Genomic DNA, 15,395 nt, shown 5'->3' with positions numbered 1-15,395 from the left:
AAATATAGTAATAAATATAAATGTTACTCTCTCCATTCCGAAATGTAAGATGTTTAGAAGAAATTTTATGTTTCAATATGTAGGATGTTTTTATATTTCTAGGTAACTTTAACTTTATCAAAATCTGTGTAATCAATCAAATTTAATAGTTATATTTTGTAATGAATTGAATAATTTTAATTTATATTTTTAATAATAATTTTTAGATAAAAAGTAATTTTCTTAATAAATGTGTTTTATCTAGAACATTTTATATTTAGGAACGGAGCAGTATTATTTTATTTTATCGAGAAACGCTATTGGTTTTTCATTCCTGCTCATGCTTTTAGGTGTTACCAATATCAAATCTCACATTCCTTTAACTACTGATTCAGTAATTATTAATTACGATGCGTGAAACTTAACCATAGCATGCTTTTTCAAGCTGGGTACAAAGGAAGTAGTGAATCAGATATTATGCCCAGTCTCTATCTGTGGCGCAACGTTGAGAGTTGTGACAAATTTTCTAATACTCCCTCCGTTTCAATATAGATGATGTTTTAGAAGGATTATTTTGTTTCAATTTACATGAAGTTTTGAGATTTTAAGGTTAACTTTAACTTTATTGAAAACTATACAACCAATTAGATTTTACCGTCTTTTGTATAATTAGTTAACTGATTTTAAAATTATATCTTTAAATTTTGTTTTAGGAAAAAAGTAATTTTCTTAATTTTTGTGCACTAAGGCAAAACATCAAGTATTATGAAACGGAGATAGTATAAAAAAGAAAAATTATGAGTCACATCGATCAAATGATGATTTTACATGTTGATTTGGTTGTGATATGCGGTCTCCATCAGTTTGCATCTCATGGAATGTAAGCTGACCAAACCAACAACTTTGATTCTAAAATATTAAATCACAAAGAATAAAAGGAAATCTTCTGTTTTTTTTTTTCACTCGTTCAATTCTTTACACAGTTACTCGTTCATTGCTTACAACAAATGCAAGAGACATTTCTTTCAACATCAACTTTCTAACTAAAGCAGTAAGGCCACCGTTAACCGGGGTGTTTACACAGATGTTTAATCTTTTTTTTTTTTAAAGAAAAAAATAAAAGCATCAGCGCTTAAACAAGTGCAGTAAGCGTCGTTTGCTCCCACTGTTCGCGGGCCCCACTGACACGTGGCGACCTGCAATTGATTCATTTTTAATATATTTTTTTTTAACCAGACAAAAACCAAAAAAAAAAAAAAAATAAGCACTCCATTTGGGGTGCTAGGGTTAATTATGCCATAAGTATCATCTTAAAGTAACATAATTACATTATTAAACTTCCATTCCTAGTTGTCTAGCATTTTCTTCCTTAAAATACAGAAACAAGAAAGATCAACTAGTGGTAAGTGGTTAACTCCTCCCTCCGTAAGATCTGGTCTCATGCTAATGTTTTTCAATCAACATCTATTAGATACGAATTAGACTTACAAAAAACTACTATACATCAGAAACCACTACACTTCAAATGTTCCATTTGTCACACAACCTCTCAAAAGATGCTTGGATCATATCGAAAGACACCACAAGTTTTTTTAATCATCTTAAGCGTTCACACTTCACTATTACATCTAAACCAAACCTCACAAAATCTCGCGAGTTGTAACATTATACTATAAGTCTATATAACACAGACATAATCACACGCTTACACAGTATACACTATCACAAAACAGGAAGCACAGCCCTTGGATTAAACACCAGAAGCTCCTCATCGTCGATCCTCAACAGGGCCCCACTCTTACTCCCACTCCCTTCCCCAACTAGAGAATCATACCCTCCATCCCTCTTGTCCACGTCATCATCCGCAATCAAATCACACCCGACCCGACCCGCCACGACCCGGCAAACCAGCATGGCCCGTTTCACGTTCATAAACCCGAACTCTTCCTCCACTTCCTCCGGAACCGCCGCGTGTCCCCTCCACCCCGTCGCGAGCGTCGCGATCCCGTCGAGCTTCGGCGAGAATCCGGATCCGATGATCCCGCAGACGCTGCAGTACTGATGGCCGCAGAGACTGGAGTTACCGTTTTGTCCTAGGTCACACATGAACGTCGAGCAGTAGAATCTCAGCAGCTCGTTCCCGTCGGCGACGCACCGCTCGTCGTCCCGCCGTCTTCCTCCTCCGCCGCTGCAGCTGCGAGCGGCTTTGGCCTTGACGAACTCTCGATACTCCTCGAATCTCGCGAGGATCTTGGGGCTGTTGTGGATCTTCAAGATCCGATGGATCTCTGGGGCTTTGTTGTTCAAATCGGGCCAGCCCGATTTGAATATGATCTTCACGATGTTCGTGCTCGATTCGCCGTCGGTTAGCTCCGTCACGGCGTGTTTGACGGCGATGTGATGCTCGAGGAGGTTTGTTTTGGGGAAAACCTCTCCGCACGTCGCGCAAGAGAAGATCTCGTCGCTCAGAGGAGAATCCGACTCGTTACGGGTTTCCGGGTCGGGTTGAATGAGAGTGACGAGAGAGTTGTGAGAGGATCTAGCGGAAGTCAGAGTCGTTAACTGACCGTTAGGATGCGTTTGGCTGCGGGGTTTAGATATCCTCGTCGTGGATAAGTAGAACCGTTTTAAAGACGACCAAGGAGAGGATAAACCGGAACCTGAACCGGAAGAAACCGTTCTAAGGTTCTTCTTCTTCCTCTTCTTATGTTTACAGTCACTTCCTTTGGGGAACAAGAAACAGCCGACAAAGAGAAAGAAGAGAGAGAAGAAATGCTGACGTAACAACGACCCAGTTTTTGCGCCGCCATTCACGAGAGTTGTTATTGAGAAAGAGAGAGAGGGGATTTAGTGTTTTGCAGTTTCCACCATTGGAGAGAGGTGTAAAGAAGAAGAAATGATGAAGAGAAGAGGAGAAAGGAGGGTAAAGGTGTACGAAGACAAGAGAGTTACAAAGGTAGAAGTAGAAGAAGAGTAGGTGCCACGCTATTTCATGTCTTTTTTTTTTTTTTTTTTTTTTTTTTACCTTTTTTTATTATATTTGCTAGAATATTTGTCTCATCTTTTTTTAGTTTTATTAGTAGTACCAGAGGGTTTTCCAGGCTACGTCCAAATTTTTTCCTACAATATTAGTTTAATTTTTTTATATTTAAAAACGAACAAATTATAAGCAAACGAAAAATGTGATAAGCACTAGAAACTTGTTATAGAATTATAACATAAATCAATTTAAACTATTTGAAATAATTTGTTGTGTTTTATTGGAGTTTTATGTAGGATATTAGTAAGATTAATAAAAAGTTAACTAAATTATAAGTTAAGATCTATATATTCTTTATATTGGTTATTTATTTTTATGTAAAACAATTGTAAAGCTTATAATTAGTACTGTATAAATTTTGATGGTTTTAAAATTATTAAGTTTCATTTTTGTACTTGTCTTTAAAAGAAAGTATCACCGACTTGTATACCCGTTCTTTATTTGTTGTCTTCAATTTATCGTTTTAACCAAAATAATTTTGTCAACCTTTTTAACCAAATTTAAATTTAACATTTATTGTTGCTATTTAATTTCTGTGTTTTTTTTAAGTTTGTTTGTGATAGAAAGAAAATTTTGCTTCATGATTTGAAATATTATTAGTTGTAAATTTATAGAAGGTTTACTTTCTTACCGTTGTTGATGTAATATTAATTTTACAGTTTCTTATTTTAATTATTTAATTAATCAGATTTTTTGGAAATAATTTTGAATATTAATACTATTATTTGATGTTCTAGCTTTTTCCTGTTTGCTGGGTAGTGTTTGTGTGCTCTGTCATCCCTTTGTGCAAGGCTGAGATACTTGCTTAAACATGGTCTTGAATGACCTCTCGAAAACAAGTATTAGTGAGAACTTCAAACCCAATTTAAAAGCTTTCTAAAATTTATAAATGGTAGATATATACAAAAATTATCACTGTCTGAGGTCTAGAATTAGGTTTCTAATCAAAATTCTGAAGAACTCTTAACTTAAATCTGATTAAACACATTGAATAGACGTTTTGTGTGTTTCTGAAAATAATTTATATACAAAAATGGTTTAAGAATTCTAACTCGTACGGTTTGATCATGCCCTACAATCTGAGTTGCAAATCTACAAACTACATTATTATTATTCTCGCATTTGCCTCACTTCTTCTGCCGGGGACGTTGTTGCTGTATTGGCTAATTTTGTGTACATGATGTTGTGTTCACTCACACACACTGCGAAGATGTTGTTGCTTTATATTAAGGATGAGGAGATGGTGTGTTCTGAATTGGTCTTTTGCATGTGAATATTTGAATTTTTTAAAGATATGGTGGGGTATTGAGTTGTAGTAAATTTGTATGTTAGATTTTCTTTGAGGCTTTATTTTTTTGCAGCTTTGTAGTCTAAGTTTGTGATTTAATAGGCAAGAGAATGATGAAGGTCATGACTATTTCGGACCTAAAAATGCAAAACTTGCAAGTACGTGATTTTATTTTAAGTTTGAATGCGTACAGTTAGTGGCAAAAATAGCTCAACTATTATAACTTCTTTTGGGACAGGTTAATGCAGAAAAAATCTTTTATTAGAAATACTTTTCAATCAACCAATAAAATCTGAATATGCATGTTTGAAACTGTTAGTTTTCACATAAAACACTTACAATTCTGCAAATTACAATGTTTAATTTATTTGTGTACGATTGTATTTACCACTACCTACAAAGGATATAAATATATCATATATCCATGAACCTTCTACTATACTTAAAATAAAGGAAATATCACAACCTGCAATGAGTTTCCTAGTTCTCTAGAAGTAGTTCTTTGAAGGTCCATGCCTTCCACATCTAGTCTACCACAAGTCTCTTGTGATGCAGATGGCAGAGCTGCATTCTTGGATTAGCCTCTATCAGGTAGTACAGAACGATTCACTGGTTCAGTCGTTATCACAAAACATTTTTTTTTACAAACTACAGAGATCCAAAAAGCATGCTAACCCTAATCTTTCTTATATCTAAGGAAACCCAACAAGATCATAACTTATTTTACTCAAGGATTCAGAGATGTACGTGTTCATTCAATAAAGTATGTGATAACTCACTGAAACTCCGGTTGATTCACCAGAGTAAATCTCAGCATCTCGATGTTAGCCTCCATCAGTCGAGGTTTACACCTAAAATAAAAACCGACAGACCAAAACAATATGTTAATGAGAACAACACCATTGTCAGACCAACACACAAAATATAATTAATGAACATGTTACACTGCAAAGAAAACTACAAACTTTTGATGAATCTCTTTTATCAAACTTGCAATCAAACGTGGAGAGATAAGGTCCTAAATTGTTCTAAGTGAACGCAGTGTTATTATCTGAATATGCGTCTTTGATTGAAGTAAAACAGAGCCTTGTTTTCCCGATATGCAAATACAGATCCCTTCATTGAATCCAAGTAAGGCTTTTATATGTTAGTTTGTAAATTTACTTAAATTTTTTTTGATAATCTTTAAAGGTTAAGAGAGAAATGTTGAAACCTTTTCATCTAGCAGGAGGATGGTGATACCCACAATTCACCATTTTTCTTCATGTTCCTTCAATCCCAAAAGCAGAGGATCCGGCCAGCAACCACCTGAGAAGTCGGACCAAGGCTGAGATCGTCAAAGGTTGAGGAGGAAACAGATTTTTGAGCAACAGTAACAGAAGAGGAAGACATTGTCGATGATTGGTTGAAATCTGTGACAGTTCAATAAAGCCTTGACTTGATAAGAGATGCACTGCTCTGGTCTGCTATATGAAGTATATAAGGGAGAACTTAGAATCAGTAATGAAATGAAACCATAAGTGATAGTCTGAGTAAAAGAGACAAAGTTTTGTCGACAGATGATTAAATTGGATTCAAAGATCAGAACTTTTAAAATGATGCGTTACCTAGATGAGAAATCTATCTACTTGAATTTTCACTCAAAATAGAAAACATAGAATGAAAACATATTAACACCACCGGCATAAACATCGTGAACGGTGCTTGTCTCGACACCGTCGACAAAAACCCCTGTATAAAGCCATGATCCCTACAGCTCTCACCGTCTTTAACGCGCAATCAACCGCTCCCTTATACGGTGCCGTTTCCCCCGCCTCCACCTTCATATTCATCACTCTCGTCTTGATCACATCTACCGATTCGACGCGACCGAAGCCACAAACCCCGCCGCGAAGCTCGACGTCACGTGAGTCCCGAACCCGTCTCTCATCAACCCTTTCTCCAAAATCATCTCTTTCACCGAGTCGTACGTAGCCAGCTGCGACGCCGTCACGAGCATCGCTCTGTTTATCGTCATCGACGAACCTCTCCACAGCAACGTGATGCCTTCGCCGCGAACCATCTGCGCGATCGCGTCCAAAACGCTCTTGTAGTTCCTCCGGTCGACCACCAGGAGCCTCCCGTCGGCTTGCATGCGCACCATGGCAACATCCGCCGGGTTCATCGCCGGAGGTATCGGCGCCGAAATTGATTGCGAAATTGATTGTGATGAAACTGATTGTGAAGAATAGGATGATCAAAACTCATACGCTACGGTTTCAAAATTGAGACCATCTCCAATGGGGGTTTTTCCCATTGGAGTTTTTAATAGAGAAATTAGGTTCTAAATACACCAAAAAAACCAATATTTGCAAAATACCCTAGGACTAATTATGACACTGTTGATATCTTTATAATACAGAATTACCCATGCCCCAACTATCTGAACCATTCTCTCTCTATCTGAACAATCTTCTTATTTATCTCTCTTGTTTATTTTTAAAATCATCAAACACAATTTTTTTTCCTATTAATCTACAAATGTTTTTTTCCTTATCTTTTCTGTTTCCAATGATGTGAATCAGCAACGGAAACGTATATTTCAATTAATACAGAATATGAATCTAATGAGTACTATCCTCACATGAGTTTTGTATCTGTCATCTCTATTCTTTTACTCAATCTGACCGTGATATGAATGTCTAAGAAATTTTTTTAATATACATGTGAGATCTCTTCGATTCATTCGCCGGTAAAAAGCTCATGGTTCTGGTGATGGTTTGTATAATCAAGAAATATAGAAATTTCCCGACATTGATGAAACCTGAATCTAACATTTAAGTTATTGTGCTTGTAGTCGATATTTATTAAGTTAACGGATAATTGTTTGATTACATGCTACAAATCAAATATTGTGAGTATATGCATGTTTGGTTAGTTGTTACTAAACCGGTGGATGCTGATTTTTCACAAAATATATTATCATTAGCTGATAAATGTTTACTTAGGTGTTATAAAACATGTTAACAGCCTTTTAAAACGGTTTGTAATTTTTTTTTAAAAATAGCTTGTCTTGACTGATAAATAGTTTGTTAGATGCTATGAATAAGTTAGTAGGTTAAAACAAGTCACATAATAGTTTACGTTGAAACTTTGTATTCATATTATATATAACATATTATGATTAGCTGATATATGTTTGGTTAACTGTTACAAAATATGTTATCGCTTTTTACATCGTTTGGTAAAATGGTTAAAGTAGGAATCGTTAACTAATATATATATATATTCTGTTAGAAGTTATAAATTATGTTAACATGTTAACTTAATCATTATCTATTCAACTAATATTATCCTAGCGGTTAACAAATATTGTAGTATATATAATCAAAATTTAGGGCAAGAAAGAGAACATATAAAAAATTAGGGCATGGATAAAACGGGAAATATGACAAAATATCTATAGTGGATATGGATTTTTATTGATTTAGGGTAGTTTCTTAATTTCTTGGTAATTTGGGTATATTCAGCCAATTGTCTCTTTTTAGTATATGTATTATATATATATATATATATTATATATGTGTAAATAATTGTGGGGTTTACAATTATTGTGGAATCCCATAAATAAAGGTTTTTGAGGATTCTTAAAACCCTTACCTATACGGTTCCATAAAAATTGTGGACCCCACTATTGGTTATACATATATAATATATACATATATATATATATACATAACACATATATTAAGAACTCCAATGAGAAAACCCCCATCGGAGGTGCTCTGAATACAAGTTTTATTTTAAAAATTGAATTAAAAAATTGGTGTGTTTCATGAGCAAAATTATAGAGGAAAATGGTTTTTTCACTGTGATTTTCATATATATATACACATTGAATTCCTGATATCTGAATAAATTAGTGTTTTATTTATTCTGACACTACAATCATTTTATACATTCTGTTGATTAAGATCTATTTTCCATTTTTCTCAGTTATGAATTATCTGTACAAAATTAAATTTATATTCTTGTATTTGTGTACAGTTAATGTAATCACAAAAGCTAAACTCGAAATTTTTAGGAGGAATCCAAGGCAACCGAATTGTTTTATGAATACCATATAAATATCTGCTTGCAAACTTTGTTGCTTAGGATATGGACGGAGACAGAGGAACACGTGCACATGTTTCATTTCTAATCTAGGCTCATCAGTGCATCTGTTTACTTAGATCCATGCACTGATGCACATATCTATCCATGCATATGACCAAAACTAATTAGTACGGAAAAATAAATACAGTATATTTTCTTTTTGTTTTTTTTTTCTTAGCTACTAGATGCAATTTCCCCCAATAAATAAAGTATAGTATCTTATTTATAAATGTATCATGTATGTATTAATTTACGGCTTCTGTGATTATAGAAAATATAGGTTGAGGTTTCGCTTTCATAGAATAAAAAACAAATTGACCAAGTCATATCAAGTGGTAATAAAAAAAGTTATATCAATTGGTAGTATAAAACTAACTGAAATTTTAGAATGTAAATATCACCATCTTTTTGTTTTGTCATAAACAATCTTGGTTTTTTCCGCACCGTTTTTCATATATATATATATATATATATATATGTAAATAACGGTTACCATCTGTAATTTTATAATTTGCGGGTATTACGAAGAAAACCAATCAACCATTTACCGGCAACATTGTGATGGAAGTCGTCGGAAGTAGAGGCTTAAACATGGCATGTAAATTATTGATCAATTGAAATAACACATGGAGAAAAATTGAGTTCTCTTGTTTTATTTTCCGTCTAATTCTTCGATTTTATTAATCAAACAAATTCATCGTTAGTTACAAACATTAGCAGATTCAAATTGAGCCCTCTTGATTTAAGATGATAACATCATTCATTATATTACTGCATGACAATTTCCGATCAATGAAAGAAAGTTTCAAAGGCTAAATGGTAAATGCTATCCTATTATAGCACATGAGTCAGAGGTTCGATTAGCATCAAAACATGTTTTTAATCCCCGAATCTTGGTCCTTTCCTTTATTTAGATTGATCGTATGCTTCCGTTATATTGTTGGTAGCAAATAAAGCTTGTTTTTCTTATTTCTGTACCACCAAATTAAGAAAGCATAATTTGTTTGTTAGCTAACAATATAGAAATGTAAAAAGTGAAAGTAGAGTTAGTGATGAATGATTGAAATGGTCAATGATAATCGAAGAAGTGGGCCACGTGAGAGAACTATGTACTTTTGGAAGCGGGTCTAAGACTACCTAAGAGCATCATTATTCCTAAGAGACACTTAGGGGCTCTTAAGCTTTTTTTAATATTTTTAAGTATTAAAAGTGAGTTAAGAGACAACATTAAGAAACTCAAATATTTTTATGCTCCATTGCAAGGTTCTTAATTAAGAATTTTTTTTTAAAAAAAATATTATGGGAAGAAGATACCATGAGATGAAAATTGTTTATAAAACATGAATCTTTACCACATACAATGTCAATAATGTTCGAACTTCTACTACAAAGTACCAACAAGAAGACCTACATGAATTCAGGTTAAAAATCTTCAGTGTCCATCAATCACTGAACCCCTGAGACTCAAAACGCTGAGAGAGATGCATAGGGTCATAAGAACTTACTTTCCATTAAGTCCCGGTGAAAGATCAGCAAGAACAACGTACGTACCAAATGCCATAAAGGGAATGTACAAATCTGGCGCATTGATATCATAGATGGGAGGTTTGTATGAGAGCCTACCCCCAACTGGTTCAGAGATTCTAGTCCAATGTCTCTGATCGTTTGAAGCAAAACACGAACTAGTTTTACTTAATGGCTGGTCTGAGAAAGTCTCAAACAGAAAGAGGCAAGAGAAGACAAGCTCACCCGGTGAAGGAAAGGAAACAGAACAACCTTGAGTTTGTTCCTAACATACTGATCATTCACTTGGAAATAGTATCGAGGATCAAAAAATAACGAGTAATATGTTCCAAATTTCAAGACGAAGACAAACAACTTCAAAATTGATGTAAAGAGAGATGTGGAATTCACCAATAAAATAACTCTTACATTGCTCTGCACATACTCAGAGCTTGATCCTAGAATCCTCTCCCCATACGTACATCTCTCTGCCTATCAAAACAAAATCAACACATCTTTAATCTCATATGAACCAGAAGTATACCAAACAATTTGCATATCAATATTCTTACAAAGACATATTTGCTTCTTAGATTCAACAAAACTCTCTTCTAAAGTCAACCATTCCCCATGAGAGACCTCTCCATGACTCATAACCCTTTCTTTCTGAACAGATATCAAGAACTCGAGAAACCCACAACAGAAACTACTATCTCGCATCACTATAGATCAAAAGTTCAAAACTTTTTTAAGATGAGAGTAGAATCAATTAAAGCAAGGAAGAAGGAAGAGGAACCATTCGACAATGCTGGAAACATGAACAGCCCAAGTGGGTACAGACAATGCGTTAATTGATTTAACTACCACACCAAACAAACAAAATAGCAAGGTCCGCTCCACAATTCACCTTGAGGTTTGATAAGAAACCATCATTACAAAACTCAAAGATGATCTAACAAAGATATTTATTGCTTTGTAATAAGAGAACAAACCAGTCCGTGCTCTAGCTCAACGCATGCCCCTAAGAAGAGGATATCAAGAGCTTCAGAGATTGATCGGGACGGAGGAGGCGTTGGGGAGGAAGGTCGGGACGGAGGAGGCGGGGAAGCGACTGAGACGGCGGCGATTCCGGTGGTGGAAGTTTCGAAATCAAACCGAATCAGTCCTCTCGGGAGAGAAAGAGAGATGAGAGAGAGAGAGAGACAGAGACGTCGCGTTATGGTGACACATGTCACTAAGAGGCGGGCCTTCCAGGCCTTACGCAAGAGGCGAGTCTTGGGCTTCTGTCTTTTCTTAATTGTTTTTTAATTGGATTTAGGAGAATAGTTGGGTTAAGAGTCAGCGATAATGCTGCTCCTAGGGTCTCTCAACGCATGTTTTAAACAAAAGAGAAAAATAAATAAATGAAAAAGACAAAAAAAAGTAAAGAACCGCTGCTTAACGTGAAATTTTTAGAGCTGGTAAGAAACCCTTACATATCGATCAACAATTGGACCCCATTAATTTCTATCTCTCCTTCCTCGAAGGTCCTAAATCAGTTTTGTCTTCCTCTTCATTCTCGATCTCTCCGGCTTCTCTCTACTCCAGCTTGTCTCTCGAATCTCATCTCGATCTCCTTATCGGTAATGGAAAATCATCCTTTTGATTTCCCGTTTTTGTTACTGCTTTGTCGATTTGTTTTTTTTCCATTCTCTGTTCGTGATCCGCTGTTCTTGTCTTCTTCCTCCTGAGGCTATGATTTTTGGTACTTAGTTAGTTTATTAGCTTCTTTGTTCTAGGCTCTTACATTAGCAGTGTAGCTTGATTTTTGGAAGTAGTTTAAGTGTTCGCTGGAAACGGCAAGAATTTTATGCTTTCATCGAGCTTTATGTTGCACTTGTGTTTTGTCTGGTTTCATAGTCATGTTATATAAGCAGGCAGTGATGGACAGCCGTTTGCGGGGAAGATCATAACGGTGAATATGGAGACTATACAAGAAGAGTTGGGATCGATGGTACAGCTGAAGCCTGAAGCCATCAAGGAAGCTATTAGATCCACGTTTAGATTGAGAACAAGGTGAGCTTTTTGGCTGGAAGATGAAGAACAGGTGGTACGCTCTCTTGACCGAGACATGCCTCTAGGGAACTATACACTCCGTGTCGATGAAGGTAAGTAAGTCTTTTTTTCTTTCTCTTCTGGTTTGTGGTTTTTTCTCAGTATTATATCCAAAAAATGCAGGAATAGCTGTTAGAGTGTGCCACTATGATGAGTCTGATCCGTTACCGGTTCATCAAGAGGAGAAGGTGTTTTACACGGAAGAGGATTACAGAGAGTTCTTGGGACGAAGAGGATGGACATGGCTGAGAGAGTTTGATGGAGGGTTTAGGAACATAGACGGTATGGTTAGGAATGTAGATAGTATGGATGATCTTCAACCTGGTGTCTTGTACCGTGGAATGAGATGAGAATAAGTACCGCAGAAAGCTAGAAGATAGACTCCTTTTTTTGTAAATATGGTCAGAGACTGATAGACTTTAAAAAGCTTAATCCAAGATATGTTGTTTGGTTGGTAAACAAAATGGTCATTGCAAGGGACAGAGACAATGAGAAAGCTGGTAAACTATTGAACAAGCATAAAGTTAGGATCATCAAACGACATGATCCCATTCGTCAGTTCCTTTTTGAGTTAAGTGAATCTGCAAAGAAGGAGAAACGTTGCAGTTAATAGACATTTCAACGTGAATGTAGTTAGAGGTTTCAGGTTTCTTCTCCTTAGCTTGGTGTCAAAAGCGTGTAGCTTAACCATCTGTAAATTGAATAGCCACATCTGTGTCCATATACGGCAATACATCAAACAAACTTAGCTAAAACAATGGGAAGACATACGCAATTACAATGACAAAACCGAATATACACTTTGGTTTCTATGGTTCCAATAATTCAATTTAAAATAAAAATAAAAAAAATTTAAGATTGGACAATGAGAAAATTAATTAAACTAACAAGGGTTCTAAAACTTTTCAAATCGTAAAGTTAACTACTAATTTATTCATTAGAGTCTATAAGGGTCTCTAACCAATGAACTTGCTCTAAGAAGCTCTTCCTGTCTCCCTCCACTCGGAAAGCATTGTTTCTTACGGCCTAAGTTTGTGTTTCTTATTTTTACCTCTTCGCTCTTACCTCTGTTTATGGCCTAAGAGCATGCGCAACGGGAATCCTTAAGTGAGAGTCCTTAGGAAAAAAAAATTAAATAATCAGTGGAACCCACCAAAAGCTAAGGATTCAATTCTTAAATTCCTAAATAAGGACTCTTTCTTAGTGAATCCTTGTACTATTTGCGGGTTCCCACGACTACGTGGCGGCCCGTGAATGGTCATCTTTTTTTTTTTTTTTTTTTTTTAGAAAATCCAAAATATCCAAGATTAATCCGAAATGTCCTTGTCGCTAAGGACTCCAATGAGTCTCACCGTTGCGCATGCTCTAAGTGTACGGTCCTGATATTTAACATGCGCTTTTAATTATTATATTTCTAGTTGGGCGCGGTAAGAGATATACCACTTTTTTGGAGATATACCACTTTTTTTGAGATATACCACTTTAATTGTGACTAATCGGGGAAATGGTAAGCAAAAGTAGGAGGAGAACAAAGTGGTAAATGAGCCTTACTCTTCTATTTGTCTTACGGAATTGGACGTCTTTACTGACGAGCTATGCTTGGCTAGGTTTTAGTTTTCACCTTAAGATTATGCCAAAACTAGATCTAAAATCTGAAGTCTAGTTTTGATTTCAGAACAACTAATTACCACATGGAATGTATAGCAAAGGTTGTCGGTATTATTAGCTCCTTTTAATTGGATAGCGCATGCAAATAAGGAATTATTGATGACACAATAATAATGAGGACTTAGAAAAACAAAATAAGTAAAAGTGGTAGTCATAAAGCCTAAGCTATGGAGCACTTGCGGTAGACAAGCCGGGACATCTTCGATGATCTTGCATCATTCTGCTCATCCCTTGCTCTGCGACCGGCATTAATAAATAAAAAACTAAGGCTTCAAATGTTTATAAACCACATTGCACCACACAATAGTTAATAGTAACGGATTTTTTTACATATACCTATATGTTTTTGTTAATTACGACTGTATTACAGTTGTTCCGTATGTTAAAAAATATTCTTCTAATTATGATTTTGATACATGTTTGGTTAATGTGCTTTTTTTCCTATCTACATATGATTCAATGATTGTTTCATACATTCAATTACACAACTTTAGGTAAGAAGGCAGAGATGTTAACATGGTTTTATTAGAAATAAGTACTAATTAGTACCATATAATTTTCTGTGTAATTCTTCATGGTACATATATATAACTTTGGACATGACATCAACTCGATCATTTCCTTCTTGGATTCGATTCTCAGTGAAAGTCTTTTACTCTAGTTTTACTAATTAAAATGGTTTTATGTTTTAAATAATTGAAAATTTCAATAAAAACTACTTAACGGCTGAATATTGAGAAGCCAATATTAGTGAATGATTGCATAATTTACATCATAAAGAAAATATATTATCTCATTTTATTACTAATATAATCAAACATAGAAATTTTAAATGATATAACTAGCATTCATGTTCTAAATACTAGTAGTTTGTTGCAAAAAAAACTAGCATTCATGTTCTAAATACTCTCCTTTTAAAATTAATAGTTTTCAGATTTTTGTGCTATTTAAAAAAGAAATTGAAATTTGATTATAATTATACTAGTATTTTAGAAAAAAATATTATTTAAAAATATAAAGTTATATGTATCAACTAACAAAAATACATAAATTTGAAAGTACATATTTTCTTGGATAAATGTTAAAGTTAAAAAAAACGATAGAAAACAGAACGTATGAACATTGCGTCACATTGCGTTATAAAACGAACAGAATACTGCCGTGTTTATCTTGGGGTAAAACTAAAGACGTTGTCCCATAATTGTTTTGTCAACAAACCGAGAATGTACTTAATATGGGATATGGCTATTAATGTTTAGGAGATTTGGATGTTTATATTTTTTTTCAGTCGGGGCCAAGTTAAATAAATATAATTCCCGCACCAGAAATAATAATTTTCGCATCTTTATTAACGCAATTAGTGGGAGGATTAGTTGGCTCCTTCCTTTATTCCACATAAAGTTGATCACTGTTCATATCCTTAAATATTATTTAACGTACGGGTGATTAAATAATTGTTATTGCATTTCTGTGTTTTTGATAGGCCTACTTCAAAGTTCATAAGATTTGCCTTTGCCTTTAACAATCTTCTTCTCTAATTCATAATACTATTTTGGCAAAAGTTTAATCTTGCAATTTCCATACTGTATTTATTTGGGCACTTATGGGCTTGATGCTAAGCTCATATTCTTAGATTAGTAGAGACAATGGACTTCCAATAATTCTGTTAACCGTTTACTTCCCGCTTCA

At 34.8% G+C, this 15,395-nt stretch overlaps 2 protein-coding genes and 1 pseudogene across 3 annotated transcripts; 1 reads left to right on the top strand and 2 right to left on the bottom strand.

Annotated features, from left to right (window-relative positions):
* Window positions 1–1,557: 1,557 nt before the first annotated feature.
* LOC125585237 lies at window positions 1,558–2,826 on the bottom strand (the record flags this gene model as incomplete). Its single annotated transcript, XM_048753946.1, has 1 exon — window positions 1,558–2,826. A coding segment is annotated over one exon (1,125 nt), but the record flags the coding sequence as incomplete, so codon positions are not given.
* A 2,753-nt stretch (window positions 2,827–5,579) lies between these two features.
* LOC106448762 lies at window positions 5,580–6,856 on the bottom strand (annotated as a pseudogene).
* A 4,547-nt stretch (window positions 6,857–11,403) lies between these two features.
* Window positions 11,404–12,496, top strand: LOC125575298 (trihelix transcription factor GT-4-like). 2 transcript variants are annotated; one of them, XM_048753945.1, is made up of 3 exons: window positions 11,404–11,566; window positions 11,861–12,091; window positions 12,162–12,496. In XM_048753945.1, the coding sequence occupies exons 2-3, from the start codon at window positions 12,055–12,057 to the stop codon at window positions 12,386–12,388; spliced, it is 264 nt and encodes an 87-aa protein (XP_048609902.1). In that variant the 5' UTR covers window positions 11,404–11,566; window positions 11,861–12,054; the 3' UTR covers window positions 12,389–12,496. The 2 variants fall into 2 exon arrangements, with proteins under 2 accessions (XP_048609902.1, XP_048609901.1); XM_048753944.1 differs by lacking the exon at window positions 11,404–11,566 and having other exon boundaries at window positions 11,727–12,091; window positions 12,162–12,409.
* Window positions 12,497–15,395: the final 2,899 nt, after the last annotated feature.

This window comes from Brassica napus, chromosome C4 (genome assembly GCF_020379485.1).
Source record: "Brassica napus cultivar Da-Ae chromosome C4, Da-Ae, whole genome shotgun sequence".
Classification (NCBI taxonomy): Eukaryota; Viridiplantae; Streptophyta; class Magnoliopsida; order Brassicales; family Brassicaceae; genus Brassica; species Brassica napus.
The sequence above is the reverse complement of the archived record's forward strand: the minus strand, read 5'-3'. Positions and strand labels throughout refer to the sequence as shown.

Excerpts from the sequence above, each read along its gene's own strand:
- LOC125575298 (XM_048753945.1), top strand. The coding sequence starts at position 12,055 with ATGCCTCTAGGGAACTATACACTCCGTGTCGATGAAG. Across the intron at positions 12,092-12,161 it reads TACACTCCGTGTCGATGAAG|GAATAGCTGTTAGAGTGTGC; the intron begins GTAAGTAAGTCT and ends CAAAAAATGCAG.